The 22838-nt window shown below is 41.6% G+C and overlaps 1 protein-coding gene across 2 annotated transcripts in view; it reads left to right on the plus strand.

The window, feature by feature from the left end:
• The window catches only part of fat2 (FAT atypical cadherin 2), a 165811-nt gene that overhangs the window by 43973 nt on the left and 99000 nt on the right, over positions 1-22838 (plus strand). The window contains exons 2-3 of one of the 2 annotated variants that reach the window (XM_088080717.1): positions 565-670; positions 17404-20670. In XM_088080717.1, the coding sequence (XP_087936843.1) occupies positions 17418-20670 (3253 nt within the window). In that variant the 5' untranslated portion in view covers positions 565-670; positions 17404-17417. Of the gene's footprint in view, positions 1-415; positions 671-17403; positions 20671-22838 lie in introns of those variants that run through there. The other variant, XM_042492869.2, reaches the window with a different exon arrangement.

The raw sequence follows: 22838 nt of genomic DNA on the forward strand, positions 1-22838 counted from the left end.
CTGTATTAAATCAAGCTAAATAAATTAACATATTGCAGAGAGATATCAGCACGCACATGCACACGCACGCACACACATAAATACACACGCATGCACACACACACAACACATGCGCTCACCCTGGTCGCTCAGTCCTGGCTGAAGCCCAAAGGCCTGAGCCTTCAGGCAAGAGAGGGGGGAGACCAGCCCACAATCTGGGCAAATGGAGGGTGTGTGTGTGTGTGTGTGTGTGTGTGTGTGTGTGTGTGTGTGTGTGTGTGTGTGTGTGTGTGTGTGTGTGTGTGTGTGTGTGTGTGTGTGTGTGTGTGTGTGTGTGTGTGTGTGTGTGTGTGTGTGAGAGAGAGAGAGACAGAGAGGAGGGACGGTGTGAGAAGTGGGTGGAGATGGGACTCCTGAGGGAGTGTTTGAGGTGTCTCAGCAGCTCTCTGCTTCAGAGCCTCTGAAGACGCTGAAGTTGAAGTCAGTCGAAACGCACTCGTATGTGTGTGTGTGTGTGTGTGTGTGTGTGTGTGTTGCTCATCAACTCTTTTCTGCTTTTTTTTTCACATGGACTTTACACCAAAGCACTATGGGAGTACAGCGGCGGCCGCCGTGCTGTCAGAGGATTGTTAAAGTTCCTTCAGTGTGAGGAGAACAGATATTCCTGGAGAGTCGCTCAGCTGGAGCTCAGGTGAGTTTTCTGTCGTTCACCGTGCACGCCGCTTCACTCCACTTCACTCTGCTGTGTACTGTGGAGCACAACGCCACTATTTAGTGTTAATATCACCAAACACTGCGCAGGAGTGTGTAAACAGAGCGCCACAGAGGAAGAACTCTTCCTGCAGCACATAAATCAGACAAACGCTGGAAAATAATGAAGTTTTTGCACATTATGATTCTCATGTCATCATCCTGCAGTTACAGTGTGTATCTGAGGCCTCCTGATAAAAGGTGTTCATATGCTCCTGAAAAACCTGGAACAGTCATGGAATTTGCAAATAGCAATTTACAAGTTTTGGAAAAACTAGATATTTGCCCTGAAAGTTTTTAAAAAGTTATGGAATTTTGTTTCACAAACCTGTATAACAAATAATGTGTTCAAGGACTGTCAGAGACATGCCTTCTCAACATGTTTTCTATAAAAATCACCAAAAATGACAGCATTTATCACGGCCAAAAACTTTTTCAAGAATAAAAAAAATTGCCAAAATGTTTTCTTTGAAAAGTTGCCAAATTTCTGTAAAACCTGCAAAAGTGTTCTCTTAAAAAAAAAAAAAAAATAATAATAAAAATTAAAAATAATTTAATTTTAAAAATTGTCCCATTTTTTTAATTAAAAATTACCAAATATGAAAAAGGAAAAAAAAGATATTTTAAATCCATAAAAATGAAAACAAAAAATAAGAAAATGCCTAATTTAAAAACAAAAATCTCTGAAATAAAAAAGAATCTGCAAAATGTCTTCTTTAAAAATCTCTAAAAAACAAAATGCCAAAATGTTTTCTAAAAACCTAAAAAAACTGGAATTTTTTGAAGAAAATGTGGCCTTCTTTTGAAGTTTTCTTTCGTTGTATGCCCCTCCCCTAAAGCCAACTTAAAAAAAGTCACTCCTCAGTCTTTAAAAATTATTTGACACCCCCCCTTTTTGCACCGCCCCTCCCCTTTAATAAATAACAACCAGTCCCTAAGTTATTCTGAAATGCTCAGTTCTGATCCTGTTCTGAATTAATTATTTTTTAAAATAATATATATTTAAAAAAGCTCTCATATAGTCATGAAAACAACTGATAAGGTTGATGGTTTCTAAATTTTGAAAAAATGAAAATTTGTCGGTAAAAATGTGTTTGAACTCTGTTTAGTGTTTTTAAGCACCAACTTTTCTGACTGAGAGTCGATCAATCAGTGAACGTTACTGCAGAGTAAAAGTAAAAGAGTGACTTTTTGGTTTGATGAAGGAATCATGCGTCTCTGACAGTGTTAGCTGCGAGCGTTTGCATGGGAGGGAGCAGCGGTAAGAGCAGCGGGGGAGGCACATGTCAACGCATGCAGCCGAGCTCCTGACATTCGGTCAAAGCTTCCCTCCCTTCGCCCTCTCCGAGCTGATTTCCTCCGTGTGGGGAAATTGCTCAATCATGTTTTTGAAGCCGCAGCGATGACGCGTGTACCCAAATGTCCTGCGATGCAATGACAGGAGGAGAAATGAGGAGAGTCATATGCAGTCCTGTCGCTTCCAGAGTGCATGTAATGGTGTTTATGGCGGATGATTGCAGAGATAACCTTAAAGCAGTCATGATGGAAAGCGACACACGTGGTTGTTTCGTAAACAGTGAGGAACTCGCTCTTTCACCTGAACCTCAGCTGACCTGAAAGTTGCCCGAGGCTGCTGTGTTTTGATTTTAAGGCGCATAATTTGTTTTTACGACACCCAGAGAGCAAAATCTCTGATAAGACAACTTGTGAGAGCAGGATTAAGTTTCCCGTCATGTAAAGTTTCCCTGCAGAGATATTACAGTGGAGCATTTAGTCTGCAGCGAGAGCTTTTCAAACGGTCTAATGGGCAATTTGACAAAAGCAGAGGCTCATTAGTGACGGCGCTGCCAACATGGCGGCGTTGAGATACGATCTAGATGCGGAGGACGGATGGAAGTGCCCGTCACGAAGGTTAGATGGATATTTACCCTCAATGGCCTCTTCAGCTGATTTACTCACTAATTTATTACCTGAGTTTTTCTGTCACTGAGAGCTGCAAGAATCGCCAAAATGTTTTCTTTGTAAAAACTCTCAAAGAGTTTAAAGAATAAAATTGCCAAAAATGTTTTCTGTAAGGACTCAAGGGTTTAAGGACCATTCCTCTCAAACATGTTTTTTAATCACCAAAAATGACTCTATTTATCACAGCCAAAATCTTAAAAAGAGAAAAAAAGCCAAAATGTTTTCTTCAAAAACTGCTAAAAAATGTTTAAAAAAAGAAAAAAAATGTTTTTTAAAATAAAAAAAATAAAATCACCTAATTTATTTCTTTAAAAATGTCAAAAAAACCTAATATATTTTCTTTAAAAATCTCTAAAAATATATTTTTTGGAATTGCCAATATGTTTTCCTTAAAAACAGCTCAAATCTTTAAAAAAAAAAGAAGAAAAAAGCCAAAATGTAGGAATTAAGGGCTCAAGGGTTCAAGGACTGTCGGAAACATGCCTTACAAACATATTTTCTGTAAAATCTGCCAACATTTTTGAAAGAAAACGTGTTTGGAGGGCGTATTTTCTGTACAAATCAGCAGTAAAATAAATACAAAAAAGAGCCATTTAAAGCTGCATGCCCCTCTCATAAAGCCAAATTAAAAACCAGAAGTCTCTCCACAGTGATTAAAAATTATTTGAGTAGAGCTGCAGAAACAGATGAATGAATGAATGAATGCATGAATGAATGAATGAATGAAATTGTACTGAAACTAGAAAATATAATCTAAAAGTGTGTGAGACAAGAGGAAGTGAATGAAACATAATGAAACTGACTCTAAACTGCTGAGGCATTTCTGACCCTCCCTGTAATTATAGTGTTTGCTCTGAGGCCTGAGTGACCCCTGTGTGTGTGTGTGTGTGTGTGTGTGTGTGTGTGTGTGTGTGTGTGTGTGAGTGTGTGTGTGTGTGTGTGTGTGTGTGTGTGTGTGTGTGTGAGAGAAGGGGCAGGTTAACTTTAAAGGACACCCCCGACCCCTCCATTAAACCTTCCAGCCTCCATGACTGAAAACCCTGCAGCTCTGAGACGAGTTGACCTGAGAAATACAGTAAAACTCTTTGCAGTAAAGTCTGCTTTTTTAGAAACAAGGTTCCCACAGTCATGGAACTCATGGAATTTCACAGTCATTGAAAGTTTTGGAAAAACCATGCAAATGTGTTGCGTGTAATCAGTTAAATGACATTAGTGTAATATAACAGTGAATTTATTTTCTGTAGCTGACGACGTAAAATAGCTTCAGTATGTGTTGACGGGTGACAACGTTATTGTTGTTTTTCTTTATTAATTCATAACAAAAGTGTTTTTAGTTTCGTTCCATGTTCTGTCTCCTCATTCATGTCCTCCCACATTTCAAATAATAATTTTAGCACTTTTGGATTTAGGTGAGGGGCAGACAACTTTAAAAGCTGTACCTCATAATTATTTTACTATTGATTTTGAAAGAAAATATGCTTTCCAAACATTTTTGGTAATTTTTATTCTTTTAAAAATATTTTGATGATTTTTTTTCTTTTGTTTTTGGCTTTGTTTTTAAGAGAACAGCTTTTGGAAGGCATATTTTCTTTAAAAGCTTTTGGCATTTTTCCTTCCTTTTAATTTTTTTGGCAATTTTATTTTATTTTTCATTTCAAAACTTTTGGCTTGTTTTTTAAAACTAGAAAACCTTAAGTTTTGGGATCTTTTTTTATTTGTTTGTTTAATTTATAAAAAGCATATTTATCATTATCATAAGCATATTATATCTTTGAAAATCACCAAAATAGCACAATTTAGCGAAGACCGAAATTGTAAAAACAGAAGTTATTGTTGGACTTTTAAAATATTCAGCAGTCATTGAACACATCTGGTGCAGCGCTGAAATTATGTTTGAAAATATATATATAAATATATATAAATTATAACAGTCTCATTTTGTTTTTGTGCAATTTATTTCTCGAAATGAACATGAAGAGGTTCAGCAAGTATCATCTAGCCCAAAAGCTGTTGTAATGTTTCTCTCGCTGACTTTAAACGTTTCCATGACTTCAAACTGGATCTTTACGAGCGCCCGCACTCAGAGCACCAACACGACTTTAACAGACGCTGCGACAGTTAAAGTTTTAGTGTGGAGGGGAGGAGCGGCTGCATTGAGACAAAATGCTCGAGTTGTCAGTTAACACGTATATTTTTTTACCACTCGTGACCTCAGACATTTAAAATCTTTGATGATCTGGACTCAGGCAAGCCTGCAGGGACTTTAGAGGGGGGACAAAATGATCACAAAGCGCAGAAAGTCGAGTCAGTTACCTCAAACGGATAAAAACTGTCTTTCAAATAAGTGACGGAGCAGCTGTGGGTGAGGAGGCAGAGCGGATCGTCCACTAATGGGAAGGTTTGATCCCTGGCTCCTCTAGTCTGCACGGAGAAGTATCCTTGATCAAAATACTGAACCCCAAATGCTCCTGATGGCTGTTTGATCGGTGTGAAATGTCTAAAAACTGAGGAGATGTCACCTTGTGTGGTAGCTTCAGCTTCAGTGTGTGAAGGTGTGTGTGAACAGGTGAGACTATCTTTCTGTCAGCTGATGTGTGTGTGTGTGTTATGTGTTGTTTTGGTGGTGTGTCTGTGTGACGTCACAGACAGTCAGGAGAACAGGGAAACAGCAGAAAGCAGCAGGAACAGAGGTCTGTGAAAACCTTTCAGCAGTTTCTTCTCTTTATGTTTATCTTACTTACTCAGTCTCTCTTTCAAACTCGGCGCAGGTGTATTTGGATCTATGTTTCAGCTGCTTAGGAGGAGACGGAGGGTAACTAGTGAGTGCGCGTCATTGCACCTCAGCATTTAAGGAGCTGAAATTACCGCGTTCACCCGGGTGTTGTGTTCCCAGGCTTTAGAGGCTTTAGAGTGAAAAATGCTTTGAGTGATCTTCAGACTAGAAAGGAGCTTCACAAGTGCAGGTTTATTTACTGTTTTAAAGTCAGATTCCTCCTTTTACTTAAAAAAAGAGAGAACAAAGTGTCTCTGATTTTTATTTATTTATTTCTCAGGGATAGTGCATATTAATAAAAAATAAAATCATCATTGTAAATATGCCAGAATTAGACAGAAAGCTAGTTTTTATCTGCAGTCCATGAGGGGACTTTTTTTCTGGATCAAGGTCGTTTTTATTTTATGTCAAAACAAAAACCAAATACAGCTTACACATGAAACATCTGGAAAAAAAAGTTCCAACCATACTTCCCACTGGGATCTCAGATAACTTAAAGAATAAAATTAACAACAATAAATCAAATTTCAAAGAATACCTCACAAACAATGACAATATAAAAACTTGAAAATAAATAAAATGAATATTACAAATAATAATAATAATAATATAAGAATCAGTCAGTCAACTGGTAGCTGCCAAGTTTTCAACAAATGAAAAAAACGGCGTATCTGATTTCTGTAAATGAACATAACACATGATTATGGGAATAAGATGCTGGAACTTTTCTTTTTGTGGCCGTGTAGCGTGATCTCTGTGTAAAATCGTCCTCTGACTCTGTTCTCAGGGTTTCATTAGAGCTCTGTGGTTCTGACGGGGTTAAATAGGCTGTAAACTCACCTCAATATAACCAGTCAGCTCCAGTTAAAGGCCTCCAGTACCCGGCTTCATGCTGAGAGGTTATACTGGAGGCCGCACCCTTCCCCGACCCCTGAACCCCTCCAGGGGGGTCAGCATCGTCACCTCACCAAATCCAGCAGGTCTGATCTGAAATTACACTCCTGCTGAGGCGGTCGCTAGCTGAGAGAGTTTCTGCAGATGAAGGTATCGATAGTTTCATTTTCATTCATTCCCAAAGTTGAATCCACCTGCATTTTTAGTTTTTTTTCCCTTTTGCAACAAAACAGCAGTGACGGAGACTAGAGTGCTGATAATAATAAAAATCTGACTAATAAAACGGTTAGTTTAGATTTTGTGATGCTTTGTCTTTTCACTCGTCTCTTCAAAGCCACCAAACTCAAATAACAAAAACAGTCATTTTTACGTCACAGAACAGTGCGTCCACTTCTGCCTCCATCAGTTTTTGGTTTTTGTGTTATGGTTAATTCATTAAATGCGGTGCTGATTCAGGCTCAGTCAAGACGGAAGAGACACATTAGGCCCTAAAAATATAATGAACCTGCGCTTTAACTAATTATTTAATGCAGAATACACCAAAAGCCTGAACACTAGTTTCCATTAACCCTCAAACTGTGCAAATAGAAATTGCGAATATAAAATACGTTTAATGGAAACACGTCAAGTTTGAAAAAACTCCTGTTTACCAGAAAAAAGTAAACACTATAATGTTAATAATATACTTATATAATATATACTAAAATAATATACTAACATTTATTCATTGTTATTTAAATTTTCACTTGACTTTATAAAAACGTTGCAATGAACTTACGGTATACGATGGTAAAAGGTATTTAAAGAAAGTTTGTTATATAAGAAATTCTAAATTTCAACAGAAATATTGTCATTTTTATAGTAAATGTGTATCGCTTCCAAATATAGGTTATCGGTCTCGGTTTAGTAATTGGCCCTGAAAAAATAATCGATCGACTCCTGGTCGCATTTAATGTCCACTGAACAATGAAGTCCGGCTCTGTCCAGCTCTGGGGTCAAAGGTCAGAGTCACTAAACACTGATAACAGGAGGAAAAAGTCATAAAGTGAGAGTCGAGCAGAGCGCCGGGGGGCGGAGGACAGGTCCGAGCGGGCAGAGGGGGGGCGATGGCGGCCCGTGCGGTCCTTCCTCTGACCCCCCGACCCTCCATCACCTGGTTTTAATGAATACCTGCAGTCAGGAAGTCGTGTCAGGGAGGAGTGATTGTTTTTCTGCTCTTACCGAGAGTCAACAGCCCTCATTTCTCACTCGTCTCTCGGCGGTCGTTTTTCGGGCTCAGTAGGCGTCAGCTGTTTGGAGTGGGCTGTGCCATCGATGATTGACAGGTCCCGCCTCTCAGACATCAACACCTGGTTTCCTGCAGAGTTTTATAGCGGAGACACATCACCTCACACAGAGAGCGACCCCAAAACGCCACGAGATTTTATCAAATAGAATAAAACAGAATCAGTCCTCGCCTCCTCCATGATCAGGGTCCTGCAGGAGAGGAAGGATTTTAAGAGTCGTCTTTGTGTTACGACGGTGAATTTAGGGCTGAAACTGAGGATCATATATGCAAATTATGAGCGTTGTAGCTTTATTTAATCCACATAACTATTTACAGTTCACTGTGTTTCGCACATATCATAACTGTGGCACACTGTGCTTATGCTCATGGTGCGGCGTGTAAAGACGATACCTCAAAATCAGACATCCAGAAAGTAAAATTCACAAAAAAACAACAATTTGCCGACAAACTGTATCATATATCTAAAATAAAAGTCATGATTTGACAGTGAGAAACACAAAATACCAAAAAAACCCAAAACAAAACCCAAAAGACAACAACAACTCGCAAATAAACGGTATCATACATCCAAAATAAAAGATGTGATTTGACTGTGAGAAACACAAAATCACCGAAATAAAAAAACTGCATCATACATCCAAAATAATGGACGAGATTTGAGAGAGAGAAAAACAAAATAAAAAAAACAAACATAAAAAAAAAACCCCAACAACTTGCAAATAAACTGAATGTATTTCCCAGCTCTTTTTGAAAAATGATTTATTTTAGTTTTTTTGTGCCTCCGTACGAATGATTCTCTTTGAGCTCTTTCATTATTGAATTTGTTGGACGTTTCTCAGACGCGATTCTCAGTTTTGTGAGTCGGCAGTTTAAAAAATAAAGAACATAAACACCTGATTGTTGGATATAATCTCTTTCAGTGTGTTGTTTGGACTCAGATGTAAAATAACTTTAATCCCACAGTGAGTGTGTGTATTAGGCGGAAACAAATGATGTGTGATGTGAAGACCTCACGCCGAGCCGAGGAAAACACACGATGGCGTTCAGACCGCCGGCGGCTCCAATAACCGCTGACAATTTACAGAAAGCTTCCGATGATTGAGGGATTAGAGGAGATTATAAAGTTTTACTCTGAAGGAGGACGAAGTCCACAAACTCGGGTTTACTCGTCTCGATAGAAACCTCCGGACTCGTTCAGACAAACTGATTCAAGTCAGCGACGTCTTCAACCGACAAAAGCTTCAGATCTGAGTGATTCTCGGCGATAGAAACGGCTCAGAGCGGGGACGCTCTGTGTGCTCTGGTTAGGGGCCACTTTTGTCAAACGACAGGAGGCCAGGGGCCAGTCCCAGCTGCCCCGTACGTGTTGATCGGATTTTAGGACATTTTTGGGTTTTAGGATGTTTTTAGGATTTAAGGACGATACTCTGATGTAGGAACATGCTGTTTTTTTAGGAGGTTTCTAGGACATTTTCACGATTTTTATATGTTAAAGTTATAAGATGTTTCTGGTATTATAGAACATTTCTAGGATTTTCGGGAAATTTCTAGGATTTTAGGACGTTTCTAGGATTTAATGACGCTCTTAGGATGTAAGGACATTTAATTTACGGATATTTGTAGGACATTACAAGGGTTGGGGGACGTCCCTTGGATTTAAGGACATTTCGGATTTTAAGAAATTTCTTGGATTTTAGAACATATTTAAGGATTTTTGAATGTTTCAAAGATTTTAGGACATTGCTGGGATTTTAGGATGTTTCAAGGACTTTAGGATGTTTCTAGGATTTTAGGACATACCTAAGATTTAAAGATATTTCTAGGATTTTCTGAAAAGTTCTAGTATTTCAGGGCATTCCTTGGATTTTAGGACATTTGAAGGACTTAGGATATTCTAGAATGTTAGGACATTTTAGGATTTTAAGACATTTCTCATATTTGAGGACATTTCTCATATTTGAGGACATTTCTAGGATTTTAGGACATCAGGGTCTTATCTAGGACCTCTGTCGGGGGGTGTTGGATCCTCCACTGGCTCTTTTTTGATCTACAAGCTCTGTTTTGATGCTGTTTTATTCACTCTGGTACTTTATGATTACTAAAAGTACAAAAGTATATGTTGTTTTTATTGTGAATTGGAAAAAGGTTTTGAGGGCCACCCGGCACCCTGTCAGGGGCCAAATTTGGCCCTCGGGCCTTAAGTTGAATATCACTGACTCGTATTAAAAACATAAGGTCAGATTAAACCTCCTCTTCTCTTTAACATTCAGAGAACTTTGTCTGAGAGTTTTTTTATGACGCCCTGCGCTCCTTTGATTGCTGTTGCGTTTAAATGCTAAAGACCGTCACGTCTCTGCACTAAGTGTCTTCGGAAACAACCTTTTGTCTGAATGGGACCGGCTCGCTGTCGCACTTCATTGTCAGATTTGACATTTTCAGGTTTTTTCACCCTTAGAGGAGGAGCGAAGCGTCACTCGCGCTTTGTATTCAACAAGTTTAATTTTTTTTTCCCACCATAATACAAGAGTGAGCGTTTAATAGACTGACACGGAGTGAAGCCTTTCCATCCATCACGGTTCAATGCTGCAGCTCAGACTCATTACCCTGTTAGATTGTACCCGTCCTCACACTATGGACGCCGAGGCTTTTTTTATCAATAGGGAGGAAATTGAACTCTGCAATTATGCAAATGAGAAGTCGTCTGAAAGTTAGTTTAGATGCACGTGGAGGAAAATGTGTTTTTAGCATCGTGGCTGAGCCAGGACGGTCAGACGAGGACACTAAAAGCGCCCTTATTTAACATTTACAGGCAGGATTTAAACATTGTTCATAACACAACTTTAAGGACCTTTTCAAGGTTTATAATTCATGTAATAAGATGAATTAATAAATGACAGATAATACAGGAGAGCAGAGCTGTAATAACATTTAATGTTTCATACAGTTTATTAACTGTTTACACATGTGCACAAAATAATTGCAGAAGAGTTTAAGAGTGAAGAGATTCTGCAGCATTTAGTAGATTAACTGATGACTCAATCAACAGTCAATCAACAGTGATTACTCTAATTGTTTCAGTTACTTTTCTGTCAAAACTGTCAAACATTTGCTGCCCCCGGCTTCTTAAATGTGAGAATTTGCTGCATTGTTTTAGTCATTTCTTTGTTTTAACTTTTAATTGAGAGAAGAGAAGAAATGACCAAAATATAGAATCCTTTTTTTCAGAGAACAATTCCCATCCCCAGATAAATGAAGCCATACTTTCATTTGAATAACAGTCTGTGACTCCCCCCCCTGCACACACACACGCACACACACACGCACACACACACACACACACACACACACACACACACACACACACACACACACACACACACACACACACACCTGATATTATATTTCAGCAGCTCCTTTTCTTTCTTTCTTTGGAAACTGGAGGTGTAATCACTTCACAAAACCCAGGAAACAGGTTGATGGGATGAATGCAGTCGGAGGAGGAACAGCGTCTAGATTTCAGTGGAAAAAAAGAAAAACTCTGAAATCCTTTATTGCCCCTCATGAGACCAGTTTCTTAACCCTTTAGGGCTCGCTTTAATATCACGCACTCGTCATCAGGTGGAAAATAGTCAAAATGACAAATTCAGAGTCAAAAGCCCAGAATGACACCCAGAAATAATACAAGTCCTGTTTTTCTGCTCTGATGGCTGTGGGATCAAAAATGTCAGTTTGAATGGGTTTCAATGGAGCATTTTTTGACCTGAACAGTCTGAATGTAACTATTTAGTTTCCACAGTGTATTTTAGACTTATTGTAGGAGCTGAGCTGCAAATTCACTGATTACACTCAAATACACAATCTGGACTACATTTAGGACACATGCATCAACACACACACAATTATCCAAATAATTAAGAATGAAAAGTGCGTAAAATGTCCCTAATGTGACCCAGATGAAGTGGTGAAGAGTGTTTTTGGGTAGGTACAGTGATAATGAGCTGCTGTGTCGGGCAGGACCTGTTGATCAAACCTCGCTCCCTTTAAAAAACACCTCGGGCTCCTCAGAGCCAGATTGGCAGCTCTGAGGATCCATGATTCAACTTGTCTGAGTTACAGGAGTCATCACGCAGGAAGTCGTGACTCCCTGAACACTGAGTGAAGTGCTCCGCTTGGTTGGAGGTAATTTGCATGTGGGACTGATCAGTAAGGAGACGGTGACTGCAAAAAGAGAACAGACGCACGGAGAGCTGCAACTGTTTCATTATCGATTCGAACACAGATACCGTCTAAAAAATAAAAAGATTGGGGAAAATGCTCAGGGAAAAATGTCTAGAGACAAAACTGTAGAAACTAGAAATATTGTAATTTTGCTTAAGCACGTTTGCCTGTTTTGTTTGCCTCCATTTTTCAAAATCTTTTTTTTTTTTACTCAGTAATTTCATGTAATTTTCTTGTACTTTTCACTAAATTCGACTTCTTTCAAAAACACTGGGAAGAAATTATTGAAAAATTGAAATTGAAAAAAGCATCAAATGAAATAAATAAAATATAACAAACAGATCCCCTTAAAATTGCTAAATAAGTATGTGTAATTCGATCTACTGGAAACATCCTAAAGAAGTTGTGTCAAACTCATGTGACCTCAGCCTGCGGCAGAGAGCCGGCAAACATGAAACAGACACACTTCTCTGGTGTGTGTTGAGACGTGTGTGTAACTGCAGCAGGTTTCAGCAGCGTGATGCTCCAGCAGAGCTTCACTGACACACAGAGCTGCAGGGTCTGCTCTCTGAGAGTCACACAGAGCTTCACTGACACACAGAGCTGCAGACTCTGCTCTCTGCTCTGAGAGTCACACAGAGCTTCACTGACACACAGAGCTGCAGGGTCTGCTCTCTGAGAGTCACACAGAGCTTCACTCTGACACACAGAGCTGCAGACTCTGCTCTCTGCTCTGAGAGTCACACAGAGCTTCACTGATACACAGAGCTGCAGACTCTGCTCTCTGCTCTGAGAGTCACACAGAGCTTCACTCTGACACACACAGAGCTGCAGGGTCTCCTCTCTGCTCTGAGAGTCATACGGGCGAAATGTGATCCAGGAAGCTGCAGCTCAACATGTGGCTGCAGGTCGCTACCTGGATCACACACACCAGCAGGAAGGTGTGTGTGTGTGTGTGTGTGTGTGTGTGTGTGTGTGTATGAGACCTCGGCAGCAGTGAGGGCCCGGGGTCTCTGCCCTGCAGCTCTGGATGTTTGGATGAAAACATAAACGTTTCCTTTGAGTCTCAGTTTCAGGTTCAGTCGAGTTTAGCAGCTTCAGAGAATCTCTGAGCGACACGAGAGTCTGCAGCAGAATCACAACACTTTTCAACGACTCACGGCAGTTTTAGTTTAAACACACGAGGCCAGAGTGCCAGAGTGCAACCTGGGAGAAAGTTGTCAGCAGTGATACTCAATTTATGGCCCCCGGTAGGATGCCAAGTGGCCCCCAAACCATTTTCACAATAATAATCAAGTGATTCACCCTGTGAATTGTTTTTGTACTTTTAGTATCCATAAAGTGCCAGAATGCAAAAAACAGCATCAAAATAGAGCTTGCTGATCAAAAAAGAGCCAGTGGAGGATCCCCCACACCCCCGACAGAGGTCCTACTAAGACCATTATGTCCTAAAATCCAAGAAATATCCAAAAATCCTAGAAATATCCTATAATCCTAAAAAAAAGTCCTTAAATCTTAGATATGTCTTAAAATCTTACAAAAGTCTTAAAATCTTCAAAAAGTACTTAAATCCTAGATGTCTTTAAGTCCTAGAAATGTCCTAAAATCTCTGAATTGCCCACAAAGTCTAAAAATGTCCCCAAATCCTAGAAATGTACTATAATCCTAAATAATGTCCTATAGTCCTTGACATGTCCCAAAATCCTAGATGTCTTAAAATCCTAGAAACATGTTTGGGCTGCTGTGATTGGCCCCTGGTCGCCTGTCACTTTGTGGCCCCCAAACGAACCAGATTGCGTGTTCTTGCTGTGCAGTTTAGGAAGAGAGAATCAGTTTAGTTAACTCGTTTAGAGACAGATAGTAGTTCCCGGCTCAGTTTTTCGGAGAGGTGGACAGAGTGCGGCGTGCAGCTCTGCGGCGCTCTCAGCGTCTGCGCAGTCACATGACTCCGTGTGCGATGATGAGGCAATGATGCTGATTTGTGGGATTCATTACACGACTGACACAGTGTTCATTACATTCAAATGGAATTGATCACATTCATGTTTGTGTAATTCATCCTCATCTCCTCTTCAGCTTCAGCTGCTGCTGGAGTTTAATTTCAGCTGCGGAGAAACATCACAGGAGCAAATATCTGTTCAGGTGTTTCTGAGTTATGATGCTGTCAAACAGTGTTCGATGCTCTTTAGTCTCAACCAGAGCGAATTCCACAGCTCACTGCATCGCCTGTGTCTGCCTGATCCACCTTTAATTCATGCTGTAGTACTTATTATAGCAACATTTACTTTATTCCCACGTGGAGCCATATTTTTGAGATTAATGTGGAATTTGATATATTAAATAAGGGTCGACCTTTATTGGTTTTTCAAGGCCAGGACCGATACCAATTATTAGTAGTTAATTAATTAACCGATAACCGATATTTGGAACTGATATGCATTTACAATAAAAATCTTTCTGTCAATATTTAGAATTTGGAATACAACAAAATCCAATGTAAAACTTTGTTTAAACACTTTAACAAATGTTTAATCAAACGGAAACTTCCAACAAATACAGCGAGTTCCCTGCAGCTTTTTTAAAAAATAAATTCAAGTGATATTTTAATTAAAATTTGATAAAAATAGCCCCCTGAGTGAAAGTTCCTCCCATGCTGACACTTTCTTTGCACTTTTTAATCAATTAATTTTGTTGGTGAACATTAAAATAAAATGCAGGTACAGATAATAGACAAAACAGCAAATATCGGACCCAATAATCAGCCGCGTTCTGATCTGATCTGTGAACCAGGAGCACGGTAACACAAACTAAACTGTCTTTACGCACTCATGCAGTGACATCTGCAATCTGTGAGGGATCTCTACAGATATTTTAGTCTAAAAACAAAAAGTGAAAGTGGTTTAAACCACGACACATCTCTTAGAATAAATTATGCTAAAACTTATTTTAATCTGGCCTCGCAAGTGAAAAAAAAGAAAGAAAATTCAGAAAAATGCAGATGGGAAGATTCCTTAAATCTCTTTCGAAACCCAAATAGTGACCCTGACCACAGAAATCTGATTATCTGTCACCAAGTGCCCCGACTGGCTGCAGATAAAACCCCACATACCTGTCATACTCCACTGAAACCCTCAGCGCCGCTGAGCCTGCAGCCAACCTGGAGACGCTCACCTGAACGCTCGGGACATCAGGGAGGGCTGTTTTTAAAAAACCTGAGAAATGATGAAATAATGTGTGACATTGGTTTTCAAACCTTTGTGGCAGAATATGACGGCATCTTTTGTTTCGCACCTTTGTGTGTTAAATTTAGGACTTTAAAGACATCACAGTGGGGTCTAATAGTTCAGATCATCATGTAACTTGCGTATTTGGTGTATGTGTACTGTGGTGTGTAGTTTTTGCTCACGCTCTGACTGGACCAGTATTACAAACTGTCTGGCTCCTGCAAGGTTTTCCAACAAAACACCTGTCTTTGCGCGCGACCAATATGTGCAAAGATGGCTATTAATAGCACCCATACCACTAATTCATGAGGTGTACCTGTAAGCCAGGCATCACCAACTGGCGGACTGCGGTCCGGATCCGTAAACTGAAACCGGAAAATACCTTTGAGTGCTGCTTGTTGATGCTTTAACTGAAAAACGTAGCAGTAGACACGACATGCCCTCATGTAAACTCTTGCAGTCTGTGGAAAAATGGCATCTTTAAACATCAGTCATTTTCACTGATGCAGCAAATCAATCTTTGTAAAAACAAATGATCAGAATCTCTCTGCTGTCCAGATGAAGTCCGCAGATTCTCAGAGTTTAGGCTTGTTTTTTGGCCGTAGTTTGAAATCTGCCTTTCCATGCACAGACAGCTGATATCCTGCCCCCTGGTGGTCGGCTCAGTCACAGTATGAAGCGTCTCTGGTTTCTCTTTTGGCATGGAGCTCACTGGGATAGGGACTTGTTCTTGGTGTTTGAGGTTGTGAATTTAGTCCTCATGTGATGCAGAATGCACTTTCTGATGTTGAGTTGTTTGTTGTCTTTTAATTTGTCTGCGGCTTGCTGCTAAAAATGCCTGACCCGCAGCCGCACAGCAGCTATAATGTTTGACTTGACTTTTTCATCCACACAGATGCATGTTTGGAAATAAAAGAACATCTGCCATCTGATCAAACGCAGCTTTCAGTAAAAGTTTTACGAGCGATGTAAATGTTTAAGTAGTGGAGGATGTGGTTTTCATCGGAGACACCGCGACTTTATTGTGCGTCAGTGATCTGAGTTTGTCTCATCTATTTTCAACATTTGGTGCCGTCGTTGTGTCCAAGTCTCCCTTGTTAAACAGATATAGCAGCTCCAGCCGTGTGGCATCTCGATCCTTTGTTGATCATGAAAGCAGCAGTTTGATGGCTCGCGCCTGCAGGGCATCCAACGCACACACGGCTCAGACCCACAGCACACACGCAGCCGTTTACTCTGGGATCAGCGCCGAGCCACCCACTGTCGTCTGCCTGATTCCCCGTCAGCAGAGTACAAATCCAGCTTCGGAGCTCTGTGATGACAAAAGGCTCACAAGTCATAATTTTCATGAGTACTTTTTGCAAGTTTTTGGCCATCAAAGGAATAATTATGGGGAGAGATTGTCTGAAAGGACTCGGAGGCAGAACTCTGCTCCTGAAACAATGTGTTGTTTAACCACTTTTTTTTTGACGTGTTGGGACAAGAGTCAGATACCTCGCCACAGGCCTGATGTGTCATTGTGTCCATTTTGTGTTTCTGTATGGAGCTCAGTGGGAAATTACTGGTCTATTTACAAAATAATAGCTACATGAGTCATGTGTGTATCACCTGCAGATATACAAGACAAGACTAAAAGAAAGTAGTTTTTTTAACTTAAAGACTTCTTCAGTCAGATTTATAGTCCAAAACAGCGTGATCTCACTTTTACTAGTATTTTCAAGTTGGTTTTATCCATGTATAGAAGCATTTTATGCATTTTATTCTGGTCTTACTTTATTTTTACATGCAGGTTTTATCATGTCTTACTGTCCTCTGTCTTTTTATATGAAGTACTTGGTGCATGTAATATTTTTCTTGTAAAGCAGGTTGGGCTGCACTTTTCATATGAAAGGGATACACAAATAAAGTTCATTAATATTATTATTATTATAAAAATTTGAAATGCAGCACTTTAGTTATTTATTTACAAGGTTGTTGTTAAGTAATTCAGACACTGATGGTGCAGCTCTGTATATTTGCATATAATGTTTTACGCCGGTCAGAGGGTACTTGGCTGAAAATATATTTTGGGGTGCATTATTGAAAATAAATTTGATAACCACTGTGTTTAGGCAGAGAACGCTGCAGTCAGAGCTTCATGATGGCGCCCTGTGATCATAACATGGGCTTACCTGTTTTAAACTACTTACAAAGTCACGGACGTGTGTTTTGTTAATATTATGGAATTAAAAAAGGTTTTTCAAATCTGTTGGTAAAACTGTGTGTGAACCCTGGTAACATGACACTGATTCGTCTGTTTTTATTTCTGTTCACAGGTGAGAGGATCTCCATGGAGGGACCAAAGATGGCAGCTTTAGGAACGGCTCTTTTCACATTAGCGTCAGTCCTCCTGCAAGTGGCGAGATGTCAGGGCAGCATGGGAAACGGGAAAGACGGCTCGCCGCTCAGGTTCACACATCACCTCTACAACGCTACCATCTTCGAGAACTCTGCCCCGCGTACGTACGTGGAGACGCCCGTTAAGATGGGCATCAAAGTGACGGACGTGCTCTGGGACATCAAATATGATGTCATCTCAGGCGACGACGACGGCCTCTTCCAGGCGGAGGCGGTGAAAGTCGGGGATTTCTGCTTCCTCAGGATTAAAACACGCACCAGCTACTCAGCGCTCCTGAACAGGGAGGTCAGAGACGCTTACACGCTCACTGTGGCGGCCACTGAAAGCACTTTTGACTTCCAGGCTAAGACAAAGGTGTTAGTCCAGGTGCTTGACACCAACGACCTGAAGCCTCTTTTCTACCCGGCCTCCTACAACGCCGCCATCAGGGAGGACATGCCACTCAAGTCGAGTGTGGTGAGAGTGAGCGCCACAGACGCCGATGTCGGAAGCAACGCAGACTTTTATTACTCCTTCACCAGCAGAGCTCACCCGTTTGTCGTCGACCCTTTCATGGGGACAGTCAGCCTCGTCAAGAAGCTCAATCACACCCGCACGGCGAGGTACGACCTCACGGTGTTGGCCGAGGACAGGACAAAGAAAATATCTGGCGTTCAGAAATTTGGAAATGTCGCCAGAGTTACAGTAAATGTTCAGAAGACGCCCACAAAGTCTCCGGTTATCACACCTCCCCCGAAACTCACAGTCTCCACAGACGGCAGAATAACTATCGATGTCCACGTGGCGGCCGGCGTTAAGCCCGTGGAATCCCTTCATATAGTGGCAGGAGATCCCCACAAGTGTTTTGAGATAATCCCCTCAGCTGTGCAGGGCGGCAACTTCCAGGTGATCTCCACAAAGAGGATTATGTGGTCTCAAAGTCCTTTTGGGTTAAATCTCTCCCTTCAAGCTAAAGACAGAAGCTTCCCCAGTTTACTCTCTCCGATGACACGCGTCCACGTCCCGGCCAATCACTACACCCCACTGGCTTTCTTAGAAGACACCTACATTGTCACACTGAGCGAATTTTCGCCGCCAAAAACTCACGTAGTCAAACTTTCCGTCACCTCGGTGCCTTTTAACGTCACCTTCAGCATCAAAAACAACCCAGACAGCAAGAAATTTAAAATAAATCCCAAAACGGGAATCATAGTGACGACAGAGAGATTTGACTACGAGAGGAAGGATCGGTATGAGTTTGACGTTGTTGCCAATCACGGCGCCGCTGAGACTCACGTGGTGGTCGAGATAACGGATGAAAATGACAACAGCCCGCAGTTCACTCAGACGTCCTATCAGGCCACGCTGGATGAAAACGCCCCTGTCGGCAGTAGCGTTTTAAAAGTGGTCGCCACAGATAAAGATAAAGGCAAAAACGGGTTTGTGACGTACGCTATCGTGAACGCAGGCCAGCTGCCGTTCGTAATAGACGCGCTCACAGGCGTCATCTCCACCTCTGAGCACTTGGACTACGAGCTGATGAAGCGGCGGTACCACCTGAGGGTTTGGGCATCGGACAGCGGCAGCCCCTTCAGCCAGGTCAGCGAGTGCCCCGTGACCATAACGCTCAACAACGTCAACGACAACATCCCTTTGTTTGAGAGGGTGGGCTGCAACACCACTGTGCCGCTGGATTTACCCGTCGGACACACGATCGCAGAGCTGTCGGCCCTCGACATGGACGAGCTGCAGCAGTTGCGGTACGTCATCGAGGCGGGGAACGAGCTCCAGGTCTTCAGCATTGACTCGGTTTCAGGAGCCATCACCTTAAAGCAGCCGATCCCCCTCAGAGCAAACTCGTTTGATTTGAGGGTCGTCGCCACGGATGGGAAGCATTTCTCTGAGGCTTCCATCGTCAGGGTGACCATCACGAACCGCGGCGATGATGTGACGCTGCACTGCCAGGAAACGGGCGTTTTCAAACAGCTGACGGACAAACTGATCAAGTCCATCAAGCCCATTTTAACTAATCCAGAAGAAGACACGTTCTCCGATCTTCACATCATGAACCGCCACTCACCGAAGTTTGACCTGAGCATCCCGGGGTCGGTCGACCTCATCGAGGATCATCCGCTGAACGCCACCATCATCCAGTTCAAGGCAACGGACGCCGACTCCGGCTTTAACAGTAAGCTTGTGTACGCCATATCCAGCGGGAACGAGGACGGCTGTTTCGCCATCGACGTTTTCTCTGGTGACCTTCAGCTGGTTTGTCCATTAGACCGAGAAAATAAAGAGTTCTACATTTTGAACATCACTGTTTATGATTTGGGGATACCGCAAACGTCTGCGTGGAAGTTCGTGGCGGTGAACATCATGGACGTCAACGACAACCCTCCCGCTTTCGATCAGCCCAGATACGTGATCCGCGTGCCTGAAAACGCCGAGGTGGACTCCATAATTTTCACAGTTCGTGCAGCAGATCCGGATGTAGATGCAAGCGGGAGCGTCCGCTACTCTCTGTTGACATCCTCTGATATGTTCGGGGTCGACGAAGTGACCGGCGAGGTGACGGTGACGGGACGTTTGGATCGGGAATCCTCGCCCAGACACGACCTCCGCATCGAGGCCAGAGATCAAGCCAAGCCCGGCCCGCAGCTGTTTTCTATTGTCGATCTCGTGGTCGTTCTGCAGGACATCAACGACAACCCACCAAAGTTTGTCCCCAAAGTTTACAAAATCAAAGTCCCCGAGGACGTTCCCGTGGGCACGCTGCTCGTCTGGGTGGAGAGCGTGGACTTGGATCTGGGCAGCGGCGGCCTCGTCACCTACAACCTGAAGAACACGGAGGGTGGGATCTTCCACCTGGACTCCTCCACGGGCGCCTTGATCCTGGAGAGGGAGCTGGACTTCGAGAGGCGGCCGCTCTACAACCTGACGGTGCGGGCGGTGGATCACGGCCTCCCTCGCTCGCTCTCCTCCTCCTGCTTCGTGGAGATTGAAGTTCTGGACGTGAACGAGAACCTCCACAGGCCCGTGCTCTCAGAGTTTGTGTACGAGGCCGGAGTGATGGAGGACGCGCCTGTGGGGACGTCGGTGGTCACGCTCACGGCTTCGGACAAAGACCTGGGCAGAGACGGAGTCGTCCGGTACCACATACATGACGGCTCGGGGCTCGGCGTGTTCGCCATCGATGAGGAAACAGGTAAAAAAAAAAGAAAAAACACCGTGTATTTACTGTTTTGTTATAAAATGTGAAAATGTTCTTTTTAATTATTTATTTTTTTTATTGATCTACAGTAGTGCTTTTCATTTAAAAAAAAAACAATAAAAAAGTAAAAAGACGCAGTAGATTTGATGTTATTACCTAGAGGAGTGTTTGTTCCAGTTGATGTGTTCAGGGACCAAAGGAAATTCAAAACTCCAACAGTAATTTCTGACAATCATTATTGATTTAATTTTAGCGATTTTTTTGTCTTTTAAACATGTCTTTCAAACCCACCCACAGGTTTGGGGTTTGGGGGTTCAGAGGGTATTTTAATAATTTTTTAAAAGTGATTTAAAGTTTTATGTCCCCCAGTCAACATAAAAACCTCTCTCCAGTCAAACTTTTTTTTAAGACTTCCCAGTTTTGACACATTCTCATAAACAACCAACAATCCTTAATAGCAGTAAAACTAGAAGACTGATTTTTTTGTTATGTTGCCTTATTGATGATGCTTTTAAAAAGCTGACAAACACCATTAACTAATCAGCGAAGACTCGCCAAATCGCTGAATTTAAACAGTTTATTTCAGATTAATTAATGTATTTGCAAAATAATTTTACCACAAGGCCCATTAGTCCCTGTTCTTGAGCTTTTTTTTTTTTTTTTTTTAGCATTTTATGACTTAAATTATAAACCAATAAAGTCGTGGAGGCTTCAAACTTTGGAGACATCAGGTGAAAAAAACTCACCACGAGATCCTTCAGTCGCCGTTGTGGACCTTACGTACATGGAAAGAAAAACAGGCAAAAATCTGTCTGCTGATGAAGATCATGTGCTGTGATCGAAAGCTCAGGAAACAGCCACTGATGGAGCTTTTAGTGAGATTGTTTTGCCAGCTGCTGTTTCAAGGTCAAGAGGGACTTTTCAAAGAACACATACTGTAGATTTTATATTTCGAATGTTAAATGATAAAATAGTTCAAATAGTTAAAGGTCACATTCAGATAAAAACTCTGGTCCTAAATGTGATGTAGATGGAGCCCGGTGAAGTTTTTTTTTCAGCCGACATGATGACATTTCAGCTGAAAAGCAGGAAATAAAATAAAAGAATGTATTTCTTCATGTATTTGTACAACATGATTTTTCCTCTGGGGTGTTTAAGGTGGCCTGTCTATTTTTCCCTCAGCATATCTCTGCAGAGGAACCCCTGCGACCTCTCCACACATCGCTCTGCATTCCATTAGCTCGCCGCCGCCGCACTTAAAGCTCCGATAAAATCAGGGCAAACAGAGCTCTCTGTCATAATGGAGCTGTGCTGAAATATATCTCTGTGTTGTTGGTTTTTCACTTTCCCTCAGGGCGTCCAAATTAAAACTGCTTCTGAGGAAAATATGTGCAGAAAATCTTCAAACTTCCCTCGTCTTTGGACCCCCAGCACGCCGCCGCGCCCTGTGGGATCCTCGTTTGCTGCAGGAATTTGAGTTAGTTTTGGCAACATGAATGTGTCAAACCTCTGAGCCTTTGGGCAACAATCCAAAAGTTTCACATTGAAAACAGGCACCTTAAACATGAAGGAAAGTGTCGGTGATTGATATTTCCTCCGGGCTCTTACACTTATCAAATATTAAATTGATTAGACTGGTAAGTGATTAATTCCTGAGGCGCCGCAGGAGTTTGAAACAAGTGAAAACTTGTTCTCCTCACAGTGATAAAGCTTTACTCGCTGTCAGTACGTTCTCATGAGGTTAGAAAAATTCAAATTATTGTGTTCATCCGACTAAAACTGGACTGTTAATATTTTAACCACCTAAAAACTCAATCTGAGTGTAAATGTCGACTATATTTGAATATTGTCTCCAGCAGCTGATGGAGGCAGCAGCAGCTCAGCGTTCAGCGGAGTAAAATAACTGTTTTTCTCAGTTTGGTGTTTTTGTTTGAACGGTTTCAAATTCCCGTCTGTCCCGTCCCGGCTGTCTGACAGCCAGGTAAACCTGAAAATATTCTAAATATAGCGGAAACTGATATTGATTTTTTTCAGACTAATTAGTGGAAGTTTGGGAGTTTGATTGTATGTGCGTGACGTTTTCTACCATGAAGTTATTGTAAATAAACAGCTGTGATTGGGTCCATATCATAGATGGATCAATAATATCGGTTCATAGCTGA

Source organism: Plectropomus leopardus, chromosome 8 (assembly GCF_026936395.1).
Source record: "Plectropomus leopardus strain MGB_pleo_1.0 chromosome 8, ASM2693639v1, whole genome shotgun sequence".
Taxonomy (NCBI): Eukaryota; Metazoa; Chordata; class Actinopteri; order Perciformes; family Serranidae; genus Plectropomus; species Plectropomus leopardus.